General features: G+C 37.7%; 1 protein-coding gene across 3 annotated transcripts in view; it reads left to right on the top strand.

Annotated features, from left to right (window-relative positions):
- The first annotated feature begins 495 nt into the window (after positions 1-495).
- The window catches only part of LOC124721409 (PHD finger protein 23A-like), a 53,915-nt gene continuing 33,656 nt past the window's right edge, over positions 496-20,754 (top strand). For all 3 annotated transcript variants that reach the window (XR_007006328.1, XM_047246358.1, XM_047246357.1), the window contains exons 1-3: positions 496-652; positions 2,248-2,288; positions 8,154-8,249. Coding sequence is in view for 2 of the 3 variants with exons in the window: in XM_047246358.1 (XP_047102314.1) it covers positions 631-652; positions 2,248-2,288; positions 8,154-8,249 (159 nt within the window). In the remaining variant the exon portion in view is untranslated. The remainder of the gene's footprint in view (positions 653-2,247; positions 2,289-8,153; positions 8,250-20,754) is intronic.

Below are 20,754 nucleotides of genomic sequence, written 5' to 3' on the forward strand. Positions count from 1 at the left end.
GAAAATACATTATGTTTCGTATCACATGCAGTGGAAGACTTATTCATTCAGGCAACACTTCGAAAGTAATTACCAATCTCAAACGTGGCGGTCAGCTAGCAATTGTATATTTCTTCGTTTCGTATATCCCGCGTCCGGCCATCCTGATTTAGGTTTTCCGTTATTTCCCTAAATCGCTCCAGGCAAATGCCGGGATGGCTCCTTCCCCATCCTTCCATAATCCGATGAGACCGATGACCTCGCTGTTTGGTCTCTTCCCCCAAACAATCCAATTCAATCCGTTTCGTATATTGTAATGACCATGTAATTTAAAGTTTTTATCTTGCATTATAGTTAATTTGGCAATAACATTAATTTTAATTGGTATATACTAATATCTCAAAATATATATTTCTACCAGAAATTATGTCGAGTATTTCAGCAACTATATTGCATCTGTGTACGTGAATAATTGAATGACAGCGCACGAAAATGTTTTCTTTGACTTTATGAAAAGCAGCGAAGAAATGCAGTTGTATAGTGCCATTCGAAGAGGAAATTGGTGGGCAGTGAAACTTACGGGCTTTAAGTGTTATTTTTGTAGAATTATGCAGTTAGTTGAATATTTTATGTGGAATTGGTAGAGCAAGAATGACTGATATGATTTTAACTGGTATGTATTTTTTATTTATTTACTTTTTTTTTACCACGTTTGTTTGTCAATATTTGGTAGTGTATATTTTTAAGTATGGTATACTACGTACAGTGAGAGCTCTTTATATTTTGCTATACACGTATTTTCATAACTTATTTGAGTCAAGAGAATCAGTTTGGCGCTCGTAAATCCACTTACGTCTATTTTTTTTGCGTGGTATGAAGACCACTTGGAGGAGTATTTGAAAAAGCGTAACAAATGCTTGAGCATTATTTATATGACATTGAGTTAATAGCGTGGTTTTAATCATTCACTCTTTCATGCTGAATGCTTTACTTTCTCCCGAAATACATTTTACTCATCGTTGAATGCGTAATTACTTGGACCGCTTGATTGCCAGTCTTAAAACCGAATATTTGGAATTGTGTTAGAGGAACATTCCACATTATAGTAGCCTGTATGTGAACACGCCATCGTTTCTGAGATAAGATATAACATCTCTTATGACGAATTTTTTTTGTGAAGAAAGTATGGGTTGTGGTATTTCTCTTTGTGTGTTACTGATAATCATGTCGCTCCCATGTACCCATCTGCAACTATCCCAATGTGCAGTAATTTTAGTTCTTTGTTGTTCCCCCCAACCCCAATTCCTTCAATATTTCCCGGCGTCCTTCCACATTTCTCTGTACTTATTGTGTTCATGCTTGTGAATTTTCACCTAAATTTGAGCTGTGGTTTGTGTTGATTCAAACCTCGCCAGATGATTTATTCTTCAATGGTAATTATAAGCATACTTCTCTTTTTGATCACAGCACAACTACTATGTTTTTTTGAAATAATGAAAAGTGTCAACTTATTGTATCATTATCCTCAGCTCTCGTATGATAACAGGTTTAATAAATTTGATCCTCAACTGACTGCTGTTTTGACAGTATCTAGATAAATCATTGTACTTATTATGATGATCAAATATCTTTCACCATTGTTTGTCAACACAGTTTCAAACCTTTAAATATAATGCTTTGTAATATGTGCCTCTCTGGCAATGCGATTTACTTAAAAAGCTGAACAGAACAAAATTTAGAAGAGTGAATATTTTGAAAGGTGTATGTATAGTCTGTGCTAAGTCATGTCTCATAATACTCAGTGCTAATTAGCCAGTCTGTCTTTCTATATTTTGCAATTTTTTTTGAATACAGATTTCCTTTTGTACACAATATTGTCTTTAGCAGGGTAGTTTTTTGAAGTTTATTTCTGTCATTTCATTCCATTATGAGTCTCTCTAAAGCTCACACATACGTTCTCTGAAAATCCTGTCCTCTTCCTACTGTACTAAATGCCACACGGTTATGTCCTAAAATGTAGTAAAAACACACTTATTGTATTTGAGATTTTTCAATGTTACTTTGGAAATTTGGGCAGCTATTGCCTGAAGTTTTGTGCTTCCAGTCAAGTCATTGGGTTCCGTAAGTCTTCCTAAACAATGTGATGAACCAGAAAGTTAATTTGATTAGACAGCCCAAAAGAAAGGTTATTTTCAATCTCTGTGAAACACTTAAATTTAGTAGTGTATTATTTCTAAGAAACTTTACTGAGTCTTTGATCTGTTACAGGTCCTGATGCTCGAAAGACATCTTTTAAAGATGATGATGAGGTTTGTAGATCATTAGAAGTAATTTTTATATTATGTTTATTATTGAAAGCAGAATATAAATGAGTGTGTGAAATTTCTAACACTAAATTTTCTCTCTTAATCAGTCTTAACAAAAAAAAAAGTGTTCTTGTATTTGAAAGTGTTAAGTTTTTGTATTTTTGCTTTAGTAGTATGTAGTAAGCAGTATCATTGCTCTTGCAAATTCAGATTTTTGAATGATTGTATTGTAACTCGGAATACTCAAATTTCTTTTTGCACAGAGGTTATGTAAGAACTACAAATGCCACTTCTAACATTGCATTACTCTTGTCTACTTCTTACTTTGCTCGTGTTAAAAATTTATAGGCCTACTTATTTTATAATGGAAGTTTGATTTTAGCAGTTCCCTTGTTCAGTTATTTGGAAATCTGAAGTTGAACACAGGGTTAAGGACACAAAAACATTGTAGGAGGCGTGTTGTCAAGATGGGCATATGACCATTATGGGATTGAAGGAGGTTTTACTGAGTCTTATAGAACATTCCTCTAGGATCATTTCAGGTTTAACTTAGTTTATGTAACTTTTGAGATAAATTACACAAAGTCATTGTTTTCCTGGGTTAGTTGCTAGTATTGCATTGATGCAGTGCTCTCCTCCCTTCCATGTGGAATAGTGTAACAGTTCAGGAAACACACACACACACACACACACACACACACACACACACACACACACATTCATTTGTACAGCACCATAGGTTCCAGAGAATGAACTTCAGGATACAAATCTGTTCTTTTCTCGCAGAGCATTTAAAAATGAAGTGTTAACCACAGCCACAACATTGTGTGTGTTAAACTGGACACAATTCACCTTCCATTGATTTATGTTTTAAGCCTCATTCAGAGGAGAGTGCCATTTGTGACATGTACAGTTCCATGGCATAGTCCTGGACTCCAGTCTGTTCACCCAGATATGAGAAATACAGCATCCTAATGAATGTGTTCATTGACAGGTGTTAACTTAAAAACTTCTACAACCTAGCTTCTCATAGACTACCTTGAGAATTTAAAGAAATACACTGTGGAGGACTGAGTGCAAAGTGTGGAATACGAAAGCAGGCGATGCAATGATAGTGAAATTTATCTTTCTGAGACACATTGTAGTGCAAATTGCCTTGTTAGGAAAAAGATATGCAATACATTATTGTGTTTAGTGTTCTTTTATCATTAATAAATTGTATAGATATTGTAGTTGAGTGTAGGCCTACATAAAAAGATCTCTGACAGTTGCGTTGGGCTGGGTGCGTCAACTTCACATACGTATCTTAATCCAGTCATCTAACGTAATTGTGTAAATGTCTCTGTGGCATCGCCTCAGATTGTCGGAGCTCTGTAGGCAACTACTGTTTTTGCCTGCAGCTGTTTGCACTTCGCAGTTGAAAGCTGACGACAGTGCTACCAGCTGTTGGGGATCTTATTACACTGATTCAACTATAGAGAGTAAAGTTTCTTAGTTGTAGAATTAGAACTGTAAGGTAGTCATAACTATTTGAGCAGAGATATTGAACCCTACAAGTGTGAGTCGTCTGAAGAAAGCACTATCAACTTCTAGGGGCACAGGATTGTATTCTGAGGCTCTTGTCCACTTCAGCCGTGATATTCAGAATACTCTCATCTCTCTTACTTCCCTCATTTATATTGTCCTCACGTCTGATTAAACATGTAGAACATTTTGTTTTTAGTGTTGGTAGTACTTTATTTCTGTAGATAAATTATAAAGTTTTTAGAAAAAGTGTGATTGCATGACCTATTACAGCACAATGAAGCAACAGGTCTGGTAAGACTGCCAATAAATTAAATGAAAAAATACAAATTGTTTACATGCAAATAAAATACACGTGTGTTGTGTGATGTACCCAAGGCAGTACAATGTTTGACACAGGATTCGTGTTTAGGAATGAGTTTTAATTCCTGTCCAGCCACTCAGATCGAGGGGTTTTTTTTTTTTTTTTTTTTTTTTTTTTTTTTTTTTTTTTTTTTTTAACGATTTCTTTGACTCAGTTCATGTGCAGGACTCTGCTTATTTCCTTTCTCATGCTTGACATTTTGAGATTGCACTTTGTTTCTAATAACTTCCTTGTTGATGGGACATTAAACATGTCTTTTGAGTAAATTGTTAAAATAGCATTAATAATTTTGAATCAGATTAAATAGAAACCGGTTAATTCAGTAATGTGTTCCAGCACAAAACAGAAGTAGTATCATCAAAACTGATTGTTTTATGGAATTTGGAGTGTTTAATAATATAAAGTGAAATAGTGAGTGGGATATTTGCCCTAAATAAAATGGTAGTTGAACCTATGTGGGGCAAAAATAGTTGGAAGTGGGGTCGGACAGAAGCGTCCGATCCCACGCGTCGGCTTTGACCCGTGACGTAAGGGTGTTGTTGTGTGTGACGTCATGACGGCACGGAGTTTGGTTTGAGTGTGGCTGTCTCCAGTTCTGTTTTATCTTATTTTATTTACTTTTCTGATCTGTTCGTTCTATCTCATGAGATTTTTTAAATTTAAAAACACTTATTACTTATTTTAATTATCTGTTTCCTCCAATTTCTGTTTTAGTTTATTATATTTATCTTTCTGATCTGTTCGTTCTATCCCGTGAGATTTTTTTTTTTTAAGACAAAAAATACTAATCAGCTACTGAAGCATCTTTATCTTCTATGGGTTGCAGGGGTTACGACCCCTGGGGAGGTGGGTGGGTATTCATGCATGGCTGTCTTCACTTACGCGTTGTAGCTACGCAAGGCGTCTAAATTTGTTTATATTTAGTTTGCCCCCCACAAAAAACACCCCATTTCCCGCGCTTGTCCCGTTAGTGTCATTAGGCTTCTTGTGGAAAGTGTGTGTGTTTGTTTTTGTTTCCGCCATATTTGTGACATCATGGGTCAAAGCAGACGGGCGGGATCGGACGCTTCCGTATTTCCTTGGAAGTGATCATATTCTGTTTTTAAAGTAATTACAAAACTTTCAGCTCAGTTCCAGATTACTAATGATGGTGACACTCATTTTAGTTCCTGTTGTAACTGTTCTGTGTGTCGGCAAAGCTAACAGCAATTTAGGCTGAATTTTTCTTCATCCTTTCATCTCTTGAAACATTCAATCCCAACGTTAGTTTTTTAGGCTGCTGTTTCTGTTTGCTGTAGCCATCCATGCTTGCAGGCAGTATAGTGTTGGTTTCTTTGTTTTCCCCCAAACCAGTGATTCAGCTGCCACTGAAGTGTTGGTGTTCTAGAAGTATTCTCTTGTAACAAACCAAGGAACTATATAAACAAAATGCTGTATCCTTTGCCAAAATATATGAAGATTTTTAACAGTTACATTAAAACTCTGGTTTGTGTGTGGTCTGTAACAAATGCTTTCAATACAGCGTAAGATGAGACATGAACAGGCATTTGAAAGTATGGCCATACAAGCTTTGACAGAGGAACAGGAGATATGTCATTGTGATAATAGAAAGCTCTCACAAGGGAACCTCCCCATCGCACCCCCCTCAGATTTAGTTATAAGTTGGCACAGTGGATAGGCGTTGAAAAAATGAATCCAGATCAATCGAGACAACAGGAAGAAGTTGTGTGGAACTATGAAAAAATAAGCGAAATATACAAACTGAGTAGTCAATGCGCAACATAGGCAACATAAAAGACGATATGAGCTCTAGAACGACGTGGTTAGCGTGAGCGGCTGTGGAAGGAGAGGTCCTTGGTTCAAGTCGTCCATCGACTGAAAAGTTTAATTTTTTATTTTCAGACAATTATTATCTGTCCGTCTGTCCGATGCGAGGTAACTGCGCCATAGTATGGGGACGCCACACCTAAACAAACATCGAAACACATGATGTCAGTTGACTACAGTGCACGGAAGAGAAAGTATTCCTGCTAACGAGGCTCCCTGGCTGGTGGTTGACTGTTCACTACTTTGGACGAGAGTGCATTAAATACGTGAGATGTATTCCGAGGGCAATATGAATCCAGCAAATATAGCTCGCGACATCAATAACAATCGCACGGTTTTGCGGTGCGGTCGCAAAACACAGGCGCTAAACTTATTACAGTGAACAGAGACGTCAGTGAACGAACGGCCAGATCATAACTTTGCGAAAATAAAGTAAGTAAAATATTCACTTGATGGAAGACTTGAACCAAGGACCTGTAGTATCACAGCGGCTCACGCTAACCACGGGACCACAGCGCTCCTAAACTCACCCTCTCCTTGATGTTGCCTATCTTGCACATGGACTACTCAGTTTGTATATGTTGCTTCCTTTTTTCATAGTTCCACACAACTTCTTCTTGTTTTCTCGATTGATCTGTGTTCAGTTTTTCAAGGCCTATCCACTGTGCCAACTTATAACTAAATCTGAGGGGGTTGCGATGGGGAGCTTCCCTTGTCAGTAAAAAGTAAGACAGCTAGGCATCACACAACTTTAAACCAAATAGATTAGTGTCTGATAAGTACATGTGCCTTATTGTGCTGTTTTGCAACTCTTTTCAAAATGCTTAATGTATAATCCTTTGTAACACATTTCAGATACTTGTAGAACATCTCTCTTGCAGTGAAAAGGAACATAAGGGTTCAGCGTGTCTGTACTCTCGTCCATTAATCGTGTTTTTCTTTTGACTGAGCACCACCCGCAAGGGATTAGTTGATAAGAAGACAATATTGTTTGACCAGCAAAAGCATTTGACTTAATGTTCTTAATTTTTTCCGCAGAAGTATGGGAAATGTTGTGTAAGGCATGCTAATTGAAACTGGGAATAATTGTGAAAATGGAACACAATCCACAAAAGTTTGAAAATGTTGGAAAGTCACCATTACGTTTGTGCCACGAATACGATCAGGCTCGATTTAACCTGTTCATGCCGGGTTTAAATGCAGCACTGGTACACTAGGTATCAGATTTAAATTGGTGTGGTATGGGCAAAAGTGCAGACACGTTTAAAATTGGATGTTGAATACTGTGCATTGAAATTTCATGTGTGTGCTTACCATTTTTGTAAATTTGGACTGGTTTTCTACTGTGGTAGGTTTCAAAACCTGGTAACTGTAGAGGGACAACAATTTTTGCTTTGACTACTTCTTATTGCGCTGCTGTGGCAAACGGCCCATTTTCAGACTCATCGAAAGATGTCATTGAAAATGTTGGCTGAGTAAGCAAGGACACTGTGCCCTGACTGTGTTCCATCCACCATGTCTTGATGATTTACTTGAAACAGGAGTACATAAATCCAAAATGACACATTCAATGACAGGTTGACAAAAAAAAAGTTCCAGTTTGTGAGGCCTGACTTGACTTGTACATAAGAGTATAAAATACACAAGTCTCCATCCTGGATAATAACTAAATGAAGAAATTATCGTTTAACCTTTAAATACACCATTTAACTGATGTTGAACTCTGAGCATTTGCAGAATCAATTTTTTCTCTCTAATAGTAAAAGACAGAGGTGGTGAAGAAGTTCCAGAAGCCAACATGTAGAGTACACTTTAATAGGTCATTCTTTTTCTCTCAGATCCTTAATTTCTCCTCGCATCCAAAATAATTCTGTGCCATTCATATTATTAATATGTAACACATAATAAAGGATTTTTTAAAAGTGTGGACAGTTGCACTGAATATGATAAAAAATGAAATGTGTAAATGTAGGAAGAGTTGCAGTGTCGTCTTATTTCACATCATTTTCTGTGTCCTCCACCCTTACGTCTTCCAACCCTCACAGTAGTTTGATACTGGCTACTCTTGTAAACCTGTAAATGTTGTTCATTTATTTGTGTGTTGTATGGTAACACTTTAACCAAGACACCATAATATGGACCCTTTGTTGCAGTCGTTGCCTGTAGCACCAAAACGTGCAAGAACTTCAGAGGATTTTTATTTGTTCTGCAAATTTATTTTGGAGTATGAAAACTATGAAGATTTCAGGGTAAGTTTTGCACTGCTCCTTGTGAATCTTTTTCTCCCTTGCTATTTTCTGGTGACCTAACTGAAAACTTATCATTACTAAAGCTTAAAGCCATATTGACTATTAATTGACCATTACTGTTACAGAAATATGAAAAGGGTTTTCATAGACTGCTATAAGTAACAAGATTTGGTGACACATTATTTAATGAAGGAAAATGTTCTGTAATATAAGCCTCATCTTCAGTCTAAAATAGCATTACAGAAACATTTAACAAAAGTATACACCAGTATTAAAGTTGTTTAGTTGGTAATATCTGTGTGTACTTTGTTAAATCCCTTTGTATTGTCATTGTAGCCCAAAGATGAGCATATTGAATGGAAATGTCCATTGAGCTCATTCGAAGTACTGTTGCTTACAGAGAATATCATGTACTTTTTAGTTTTCAACACTTTTCCTTATGTGGATGCTACTTGACAGCTTTAAATTTTGTTACTGGTTAGTGAAGTCTATAAAAAGCCTATGGTCGTATAACTGTTTTGAGCCAATGTGTCAATGTAAAGTGCTCAACTGAAACAGAAATTTGTTACAGGCTTTACACATAAATTGAAATAGCGCTTCATTGTTAGTTCAGTGGAACTGGGTGTTTTTTTGTGTTTTTTTTTTTTTTTAATAAAAAGACAAAAAGAAGAGAGATTTTCATTTCTGATGATAGACAGCTCCACATTAATGCTATTTTATTGTCACTAAAATTTCAACTTTTGTCATCACAAAACAGATAAATAAATTTTAAAAATCCAAATGTACATATTGCAGGTACTTGTTGATTCTAGAAAAGAATAAACTTCCCTCAGAATTAGATTTTCTTTCTTCAGGGTCCTAATTGCACCATTAAAAGCTCAGTTTTTAAATTGGCAACAGGTCAGCAGAAAGGATAATTTGCTATCAAAAGATGCCCTCCGGACGTCACCATTTGGGTTGGAGTATGCTACTGGCATTATATACATGTGAATGCCAACAACACAGAATTAGCTCCGAGACAACATTGCAATTGACTTGACGACCATTGATGACAATATGTTGCAGTGTGTCTGATTAAAGTCTGGCTAATGACGGATTGTTGCATAGTAGAGTAACTTCATGTTTATGTTATGTAATATTAATTTATTTAACAAGTTTCTTGTGGTGGCTATTTTCGCAGCAGATGTATACAAATTAAGTTGTTTAAAAGAAAAATGATTTTATGCCTGCTGCACATAAAGTCCTTTATTTAATTTTTGCACTCTGATATGTTTTGCTGTACTCGCAAGACATCTTCATTGGGTGTTAGTTCAGCATCTAATTCATTGGTTATAAGCCAAACAGCTTTTTCTCGTGTGGCAAACTCATTGGAAGCTTGCAGTGTCCTTTGTGGCCACTCTGTTTACAAAATGTATGACTGTAACTACCATTTTTTGTGTGTAGTTAACCACTTTTTGACTTAAGAGGCCAACATCAGATAATTCACATAAATGGAAGTGTTTTCTGATGAGAAATTAGAATACATAACGTTTTGTTGTGCTCTTGAAAACTTGTTCTATTTCTTTTGTTTTTGCCACAGTCATTGTTTGCCCATTTTACTATTTCATGTTGTGTTGTAAAACTGCTGAAGATTTTATGACAATCCACATTTATAAGTAAATTTTGGTATGGTGTGTAAGGATGCATACATTCTTGTGAAAATGACTATTTTCCTGGTTTACTGATGTCACCTTATTCATAATGTAGATATTTTCAGTGTTTTTTTGTTTATGTAATATATTAATAGGTTTTCATAGAAAATCATTAGGCTGTTGTTCACTAATGACTTATGTCTTCCTTCATAATTACAAATAACATTTTGCTATAAGTTTCATTGAATTATAGTCACATCCAGTCAGTATAATAAATCCAAGAAATTAGTTACTGAAATATACAAAAGTTTAAAGAAGAGTTAGTATGCATGCCTGTGACACTTGAAGCTAAAATACTTCATCAAGGGTGAGCACATTATCATGTGAAGTCGAACATTATTATTCTGGCTGCATCAGTATCAAAATAGAGTTTTAGGAAATGAAAAATTTTCATTTGCATAATAGCAAAACTTGGTTTCAAAATAGTCCATGATACTCATTCCAATCTATGCCCCAGTATGCTGACACTCTGATGAGGTAGACCACTTCTATATATGAAGATAGTAACTGTTCTCGAAAGAACAGGTACCATTGATGACCGTGCAGCTTCTCTAGAATAAATGGATAGAGCGTCTGCCATGTAAGCAGGAGATCCCAGGTTCGAGTTCCAGTCGTGGCACACATTTTCAGCTGTCACCATCGAGGTGTATCAACACCAACTGTCAGCAGCTGAGGGTTTCAATTATCATTTAGACCACTTCTGATAGCAAATGCCACTCCAAAGTAATGCTGTTGATTTTAATGTGAAAGTAAGGCAAACTTTGGAATAATCTTCATTGTAAAATTTTGGGTGCAATACAAAAAAAAGTTCACATGTTAGTAAAATTTTCTGAGATAATCATGTTCATTCTTAAGATCTGTTCCCAGAAAAAATATTGAAAATGGACTCTGCAACAACTAAATTTGACTAACAATGAAATTGATTGCAATTTATCAAACTTTACAGGAATTATGCACAATGATGGACCTAAACCTTTTTTAGAATTAAGTGAGCATAGATTCATAGGGTACTGAGAACAGATAGATACAAAGCTTGAAAGACACAGTCTAATATGAAGTCAGAGATGACGCCTATGAGAATTTGAGTTTATTAAGTTATATCAGATTAATTTAAGCAACAGCTTCACAATCTTAGAAATTGAACATAAGACAGTGAAGAAAGGGGCTTGTTATTTAATAAGGGACTTGAGCAAACAGCAATAAATATTGCAGTACAAAGGGAGCAAAAGAAAACCAAAGTTGAAATGGAATGATTTACTAACAAAACAGTTTCAATGAAATCTGAACTACAGCCATTGAGAGAGACACTGGTGCATCCTGAGGGAAGTACATTGACGAATATGGTCAGTGCAACAGCTTCCAGTAGACCGTGTTAGGTTAATGAAAAATTTATGAGCTTCAAGAGCTAATTTGGAAATCCATACCTCGAAAATAAATTTTCAGCAGTCCTAAAAGGGGCTTTGAAATCCTTGAACTGAGAAAGCAAAGAAGAGGTACAAGTCAGTGGACCATACCTGACCTACCTTTTTTGTGCAGATGAACTTCAACAATGAATAATGAAAAATAATAAGTTTGCAAGTAGGTCTCAAAATGAAGTATCATAAGACTAAAATAATATGCAACCGACACATCAGTAATAAAATAGTACAAAATAACAATGAAGTATAGAATCTGTTGGTGATACAGTGTGTTTATTGAAGTGAAAGGTGGATTCTGTGTGCAGCAAAGGATATAAACACAAGAGTACCTGGAGTGCTTTTGCTTAAATGTTTTCAAAAGTAAAGTTCCAGTGTGTCTGAGAAGGAAAGTTTACAGTGAGTGAGTTACCAGTTTTGTCTTGTGGCGGTGATCCTTGAGCTTTTGAGAAGCATAAAAAAGAAAAACTTAAAGTTGACCTATGGGTGTTGAGTTACTAGGGGAGACAGGAAGACAAACAAATAAATCAGGGAACAGACATAATTTTGATGAAAATTATCATGGGGTGAGTGGAAAATGTAACCATACGATTGAATGATAAATGGATGAAGCAACACTCTACTGCATGTGAAGAAGCAATGAAGACAGTGACTTATTGGAAAGTGAGTGGATGACATTAGAAAACATATTGGAGCAATATTGATTACTATAACTGAATTTATTTATTCATGATATAGTGTATCAGGTCATGTGTTTTATACAGGTACAAACTATAGTTTGAAGACAAAAGAAGGTATAAACGTTCAAATAAAAAAGCAAGGAAATGATTAAGTGTTAGTCAGATAGTCTGTGCATTTCATTGCTTCATTGAGAAGTCTGATTGCTGACCAGAAGAAGAGTAAGCTGTTCAGCACCCATAGACACCTTTCCCCAGTGTACCAAGCCAGGTGGTTCAGTGGTTTATCACACTGGGCTTGCATTTGGGAGGACAATAGTTCAAATCTGCATCTGACCATCCAGATTTAGATTTTCCGCAGTTTCCCTAAATCGCTCCAGGTGAATGCCAGGATGGTTCTTTTGATAGGGCATTGCCAGTTTCCTTCTGCATCTTTGAAACATTCTGACCATGTGCTCATTCTCTAATGACATCGATGTTGATGGGAATTGGTAGAATGAGTCAGTCCGTATTTGTGGTACAGTGTTGTTCAATTGAGGGTGGTCCATACTTTCCATTTTAAGTGAAAGCATGGTGTTTTTTTCTGTATACAGAATAGGTTGGAGACACATTGGTTGAGGAGTTTTCCCACTGTTTTTTCCTTGACTTCAATGTACTAAAATAGTCTGTAAGTAGTTTCATGGGGTTTAAGTATGGAGGGTTTCTGGAACTGTCTGACAATTTACGCACTGTTCAACAATTGGAGGTAAGAGGGGCAAAGGATTACTACGTATTTTAGTATATTCTCTGACAAGACCATGGCCCCATTGTATTTCAGCTGAATGTAGGGAGCCCATAGTTGGACATAGATTTTGTTGTTCCAAATAAACACACATGGTGTGGCTTAGTTCTGAATCGACCTTCTTTATATGGATACTGTTAAGCTACACTGGTACACTGTATTCCACAGTATACTACACAAGGCTCGGCTGGCAGTTGGAAGAGTAGTGGCAAAGGATCTCAGTGTGGTTATATTGAATTTTTTTTTGCAGATGATTGTTCGTGATCAAATTTACAGCAGTCTTTATTAGTATTGCATGTTGCTTAGTTATATCCATGGTCACACAAAGGTATGTTGGAGTTCAGTTGAAGAAAGGAATGGTGTTCTCAAAATGTACCTTAAAGCCCATTTTTACATGTGAGTAACTTTCTGGTCAGAATCAGCTTATCGTCATGGGTGCACAACACGGGTTTGCATGTAAATCGGCAGTCATCCATGTTGTGTGTGGGTCACTGACATCAACGATCTGTTGACTCTGCAGACTGCAGAGTTCTCAAATCCTAAGTATGCTGCAGACTGCAAACGTGCAGAAAGGGAGGACTTGTCTGCTAACATCAGAAGTTAATGTAGTCTCCCATGCTCACTAATAGTACTGGATTTTGTTCTGGTGTGTTTTTTAATCTTTATTTTATTGTTTGCTTTGGTTTCGTGGTACTTTGCAAAAGTTACACAAGAAATTGATGTGTAATATTTTTCTTACTAGAGTTCTCCGTAAAAAAAGACTACCGTATTTACTCGAATCTAAGCCGCACTTTTTTTCCGGTTTTTGTAATCCAAAAAACCGCCTGCGGCTTAGAATCGAGTGCAAAGTAAGCGGAAGTTCTGAAAAATGTTGGTAGGTGCCGCCACAACTAACTTCTGCCATCGAATATATGTAGCGCTACAACAGACATGTTTTGCAGGCACAAAGATAAATACTGGCGCCAAAACCTCTTTGTCAGTAAATAAATTTAAAAAAAAGGTGGGAAACGAGCTTTTTTCTCCGCCCCGAGTTTCGACCACTGCGCTTTCATACATTATCCAACGAAGTAAATAGAAATTTCGTATTTTTCATCTTCTAGCAGCATTTCAATGTACTACGAAAATCCGAGTGGCAAGACTGTTTGGGATGTTTGTCAATATGGGAAACTTTACGTCTTGAATTTTTTCCTACCTGTGAGAAGAGATGGTTGCTACTAGGAACTTTTATGAATTGTGAATCACATGCAGTATTCTCTTCACCATAGGAATAATACGAATATAAACATTTTGCCATGTATTCTTTCGTGTTTGCTGCTGTCTCATTTAAATCCTGTCTGCCTAATAAACTACGAAACTAGAGCGAGAGCACAGCAAACACGGAAGAATACACAAATCATGTCATGTTTATATTCGTATTATTCTTATGCCTAATAGTGATACAGTCAGAAATGAAGCACGGCAATTGACTAGATTTTTAAATCTAAGATGACTAATTTCTGTGCAGAATATAATGTACTAAAGAGGCGTCTGCAAACATTTTCAAACGGAGAAAAATGTTCGCTAAACTCTCGTTCAGAACATCTTCCATCATATGCAGTCTATTATTTGGTTCTTGTTGATCATTATCAAAGAAAGCAGCAGTGTAAGTAACCGCGCACAAGAGCAAGCCAAGCCGCGAGCGGCTACAGGCCATAAACACTCATTATCAGAATGCGACAAACAATGCATGACACAGTACAGTAATGCATTTTCAGCTTAGAGTGACGTAAACACATAACGGCACTTATTAGATCAAAGAAAAATAAGCAATCAATTCAAACCAGACGAAGCACGTGAAGAAGGAAGGGTACCCGTATAAATACAGACGGAGCACCTGACGCATAGCAATGGCTACCTGGTAAAGCTTAACTGCTGAGCTTATGACTCGAACCAAACTACTGTAGCTGTATCGTCATTCATTCGACTTAAATTGTCTCTCATATTGCAATGGACCAACTTTGTGTCGATTTGGAGGTGCGGCCTAAAACTTTTATCTCCCCTTGAATTTCGAGTCTCAAATTTCAGGTGCGGCTTAGAATCGGGAAAATTTTTTTCTTTGATTTAGAGTCTCATTTTCCAGGTGCGGCTTAGATTCGAGTGCGGCTTAGATTCGAGTAAATACGGTAAATATGTGAAAGCAGTAAGGTATTTGTTTTGCAGTGTGGGGACAAAAAAGCCTATACTGTGCGTAAATAAAAGAATGTAAATAGAAACATGTTTTTCAACGAAAATGGTTAAATCTCTTGAATAAGAAATAAAATTTTTGATGTTACCTGACTCATAGGAGGCAAACAACACAAAGGATAAAACAAAAGGCACTTTTTACTACCCAGTAAAAATTGTTTGATCTTTATATGTGTGATGTCTGTTCTTTGACATGTTCTAAAGTTGTCTTCATAATCCTGCTGCTGTTTTTACGTGACGAAAAAGAAATTCTGGCATCAGCCAGTCCAGCACAAATTTTCACTTGTTTCCGTTGGATTTATTTTGGTGCCTAATTAAAGCCAATGTTGGAATTTCTCTTTAGTCATTGATGTGTTTGAATGCATAAATTTTCTCAGGCAAAAAACTGTTCACAGCAGGCTAGAGAAATTGCCGTATGATCTTTGTTAATAACAGCCTCCAAGGATTTTGCTTTTGTCATTAATAGATTCTGTTGTCATTGCATTTTCCTTAGTTATATTACTACAGTCAGATTTTTTTGTTTTACAAAGAGGAACAAGCACTTAGCCACAGCAGAACTGGGGACCAGAAACTACCAAGTGAACAGATACATGTCTCTGCAGCAGCCAGTCAATAATGCCTTTATGTATATCTTTGAGCTCTACTTATAGTACTGTGATATTTTGTAGCAGTAATGTTCGAAAATTGGTTTTGTAGGTAGGTGTGAGACTGGTTCAAAAGTTCCACAAGTTTTCAGGCAAATCTCTCTCATAGTAAATGGATTCTTGAAAATTCTCATTGACACCAGAGGATTGTTCGTGTTATAGACTCTGTGATTGATTTGAAGCAGAATGTTTTTTTATGCATGTGAGCACCAGTGCCCATGAAAGAATGAAATTACGCCCTGTTTGCAGATACAAATTTGATAAGAAAAACATTAGAGAACTTTTCCAGAAACACTTGATTACTATGGCATAGGCTTTGAGTTTGCAAAGTACACACATCAAAAAAAGTTTTACATCATCCTGGTTCCCAGAACTCCTGAAGATATATGTTGACTGTGGATATTGTATCACAGACTGTCCCTTTGACTGTTCAGGGATGTCACTAAGTCCACCCAAAGATGTAAACAACCATGCATGAGCCGCGCCTATTAGACGGAGGGGGTCAGACAGCCCATAAATTTGTCATTCAACCAGGAAAGAGGTACACGGCTCATATTGTCTATAGTTCAACCATGCCTAGATGGCAAATACTGCGGTTTGATCGTGTCTGCATTGTTAATTTGTGCCAGGAAGGGCTCTCAACAAGAGATGTGTCCAGGCGTCTCAGAGTGAACCAAAGCGATGTTGTTCGGATATGGAGGAGATACAGAGATCGACAGGAACTGTCGATGACATACCTCACTCTGGCCACCCAAGGGATACTACTGCAGTGGGTGACTGCTGCCTACAGATTATGGCTCGGAGGAACCCAGACAGCTTGTTGAATAATGCTTTTCGTGCAGCCACAGGATGTAATGTTCCAAATCAAACTGTGCGCAATAGGCTGAATAATGCGCAACTTCACTCATGACGTCCATGCTGAGGGCCATCTTTGCAACCACAACACCATGCAGTGCGGTACAGATGGGCTCAACATGCCGAATGGACCACTCAGGATTGGCATCACATTCTCTTCGCCGACGAGTGTGGCATATGCCTTCAACCAGACAATTGTCGGAGATTTATTTGGAGGAAACACTGGCTGAACACCGTAGACACTGTCCAGCAAGTGCAGCAAGATGAAGGTTCCCTGGTGTTTTGAGGTGGAATTATGTGGGGCCGACGTACACAGCTGGTGGTCATGGAAGGCGCCATAAGAGCTGTATGATATGTGAATGCCATCCTCCGACCGATAGTGCAACCATATTGGCGAGGCATTAGTCTTCATGGATGACAATTCGCACCCCCCATCATGCATATCTTGTAAATGACTTCCTTCAGCATAACGACATCGCTCGACTAGAGTGGCCAGCATGTTCTTCAGACATGAACCCTATCGAACATGCGTGGGATAAAAATCTCTCGGTGTAATTGCCGCATCAATTCAGGATAAAACTCCGAGCTTTCGACTACTACCTCCAAGGTCGTCGTCAGAACTAAGACTGACTGCCGTAAACTAGCGAGGCTCCCACTTTTATATGCAAAGGACGGCTTCTGATTGGCTGGAATACGTCATAGCAACAGCGATATGGCGCGTAGTGAAGTGGTGCCCTCTACTTCCATAGATGTAGTTTCTATCCCGCGTTGCTTGCAGGGCCATCCCTTGAATCAAGAGGTAAAGTGCAGGAAGTTTTCCTCTGTGATTTTTCTTTATCCATTGCAATCTTCCAGGTGTTACTAAGTGCATAACCGTTGTCTCTGTTAAAGTTATTATCGCTAAGTCTAATTTAGACTGCTTCCCGGATCACAGAATCCCGGTAATTTGATGCGTGGGCTATTACTCTCATTTCTTTAAATAAAATCTTATGCTTGTTAGGCAGGCTATGCTCAGCCACCGCTGATATTTCCAAATACCTGTATTTCAGGTGGTGCTAATGCTCAATGCAACAATCGGCAACGGTTCTTACAGACTGGCCCACGTAATTCGTGTCGCATTCGCAAGGAGTACTATAAATTCCCAGCACCCTTAAGCCGAGACTGCCTTTGACTGGGCTCAATGTTTCCTTAATTTTCCTATGTGGTCAGAAAACTGGTTTTATTCCTTGCCTCTTTTGGACTCTGCCTATCTTGCTTGTTGTAGCACCGCAAAATGGAAGCCGCGCTATGTGTTGGTCTTCTTCTTGTTTATGGATGGCATCGTGTCTTACTTTCTTGGACAATACTGATTTAATTTCACTGGCAGAATAACCATTCCTCTTGAAAACAGTCGTTAAATGGTTAATCTCGAGACCGAGGTGGTCCTTGTCGGAAATAATCCTGGCTCTGTGTACTAAAGTATTCAGCTTAGCTCTCTTCTGAGATGGATGATGGAAGCTTTGGCTATGCAGATATAAGTCTGTATGCGTTGGCTTCCTGTACATAAATGGCCCAGTCGTCCATCCGGTTTTCGCTCCACCAACACATCTAATAAAGGTAACTTCTCTTCCTTCTCTACCTCGATTGTAAATTTTATGTTTGGATGTACACCATTCAAATGTTCGACGAACTGCTGCAGCGTGTCACTGCCATGTGGCTAGATTAAAAAAGTATCATCGACGTATCTGTAGAAGCATGATTGGCGGAGGTCAGCACTGCTCAACGCTTGTTCTTCAAAATCTTCCATGAAAAAATTCGCTATTGCTGGTGATAGTGGCGAACCCACGGCTGTTCCATCTGTCATTACATAATAATTTCCACTGTATAAAAAGTAAGTGGTCATCAAGATATGCCGGAACAACTTCAAAATTTCTGAGGAAAAATGAGCAGCCAGCAGTTGTAATGTGTCATCCACAGGTACTTCGGTGAACAGAGAAACCACGTCGAGGCTGACAATGATATTTGGGCCTATCTTCATCTGTTTTGTGGTATCAACAAACAGTTTAATATGATGTGGGCAGTGACCAACTATAGGCGCCAACAATTTAGTTAAGTGTTTTGCAAGTCTGTACGTAGGAGAGCCAATAGTGCTGACAATCGGTCTCAACGAGACATTCTCCTTATGCCTTTGAGGAGTGGGACAGTCTGGACCAACAGTGCCTTGATGCAATTGGGGATAGTATGCCATGACAAATACAGGCATGCATCAATGCAAGAGGACATGCTACTGGGTGTTAGAGGTAACAGTGTGTACAGCAATCTGGACCATCACCTCTGAAGGTCTCACTGTATGGTGGTACAACATGCAATGTGTGGTTTTCGTGAGCAATAAAAAGGACGGAAATGATGTTTATGTTGATCTCTATTCCAATTTTCTGTACAGTTTCCGGAACTCTTGGAACTGAGGTGATGCAAAGCTTCTTTTGATGTGTGTAGAAGACTCAGATTGAAAAAGAAACTAATTCCATATTTGTAGAGCAGTGTGCTCCAAAAACTACTAAAGAGAGCATCTACAAAGGAAACTGCTTGAAAAAAATTCTTGTGTCCCATATTAGAATATTGCTTAATAATGCGTAACCCGTACCAGGTACTACTAATGGGGGATATGGAACATATGCAAAGGAGGACAGCACAAATTGTCACAGGTTTGTTTAACTTCACCAAAATGCTGAAAAACATGAATTGGCAGTACTTAGAGAGATGTCAATTATCCAGCAAAAGTCTACTTACAAAGTTTCAAAAACTCACATCAAGTGAAAAATCTAGAGTGCTTTTTCAGCCCTCTATGTATTGCTCCTGTACATACTGCAAAGAACATGTTAGACCAATTACCTGCAAGGAACATGTTAGACCAATTACCTGCAAGGACATTTAAGTAGACTTTGTGCTATTCCTACATAAATGATAGTACGGCAAGTACTTTCTATATGCACTCAGTGGTTTGCAGACTATGGCTGCACACCTTGATGGCATTGTAATAAACGATGACTGCTACCATGATGATTGTCCTGTTGCCTCTGGTATGCTTTCTTTTCTTCCAAGCTTAGAACTAATTTAATGTGGACTCAATACTATGATGCAGCTTGGCTTTTTTCTAGTCAAGAAAAGTAAAAATTTAGCGTTACAGTGCATTATAAACCTCAAACCTGTAGGTTTGTAGAGAAGCATTTACCAGTCAAGTCATGGTGTTATAAGAAGTTAGATTGCCTAAACATAATAGTACTTTGGCATTGGGAGCTTCCTGTAACTTGTTGGTAATATGTATGTAAATAACAAGTATGAGGTTGACAGAGTCTCACTTTCAAATGAAGAAAAGGCAGTAGTAGCTTCCAGTATTGCAATGAATGTACCAACTGAAGATAAAATGAACCGCTGCTTTGATTCATCTGCTTGATTGGTTACCACAGTGTAAGATTATGGTAATGTGACAATAGATTAGATAGCAAAGCATCCCCATTTCTGCTGTGTCTAGGCACTTGTTAAGAAAGATGGTCCCTCATAACCTCACTTTCACCTTTTGGGTGTGCCAAAGTGCATACCAGACCTCTGTCGCAGCCTCTGCAGTTTTGGTGCCAACATGCAAAAATAAACAACTACTCATGACAGGCGAGACTCAATACAGAAATAAAATGTCATGGATGCTGCAGTAACCTCACTTGACACCAGCAATAGACTGAGACCAAAAGGCACTTGTGTAAAAGGGGTTGAAGTGTGTAATTGGTTAGTCTGTTGCTGACCTCTGGTTGGGCTGAAGCTTTTACTGCATAGAAAGGACAGATCAAGGCTTTATCAAGCAGTTCATCTCAAACAAAAGATGATGGAATGACAGTTACTAAAGATCTCCAAACATTAAAGTTTGCATCACCTGTATCTATTACTAATACAAAATAACTGTCAGTTGGCAGGAAAGAAGATGCAAGGAATGTTTATTTGAAGTACACATTTAAAAAGAGTTTGTAACAATAGGTTATGCTTTATAGTCTTGGCCATTAGAGCACACTTCTTCTGGTAGGTTCTTATTTCCTGTCGAAATTGAGTACTTTCCTTGACTGTAACGTGAGCATTTTGAGCACAAACAAAACTATTTCTATTAATAAATTTTCAAATATCTTGAAGTAGATGTGACTGAAATCACTCTGCTTGTTTAATACAAATTTAAAATTTAAAGATAAAAAAATGG

This window comes from Schistocerca piceifrons, chromosome X, assembly GCF_021461385.2.
Source record: "Schistocerca piceifrons isolate TAMUIC-IGC-003096 chromosome X, iqSchPice1.1, whole genome shotgun sequence".
Lineage (NCBI taxonomy): Eukaryota > Metazoa > Arthropoda > Insecta > Orthoptera > Acrididae > Schistocerca > Schistocerca piceifrons.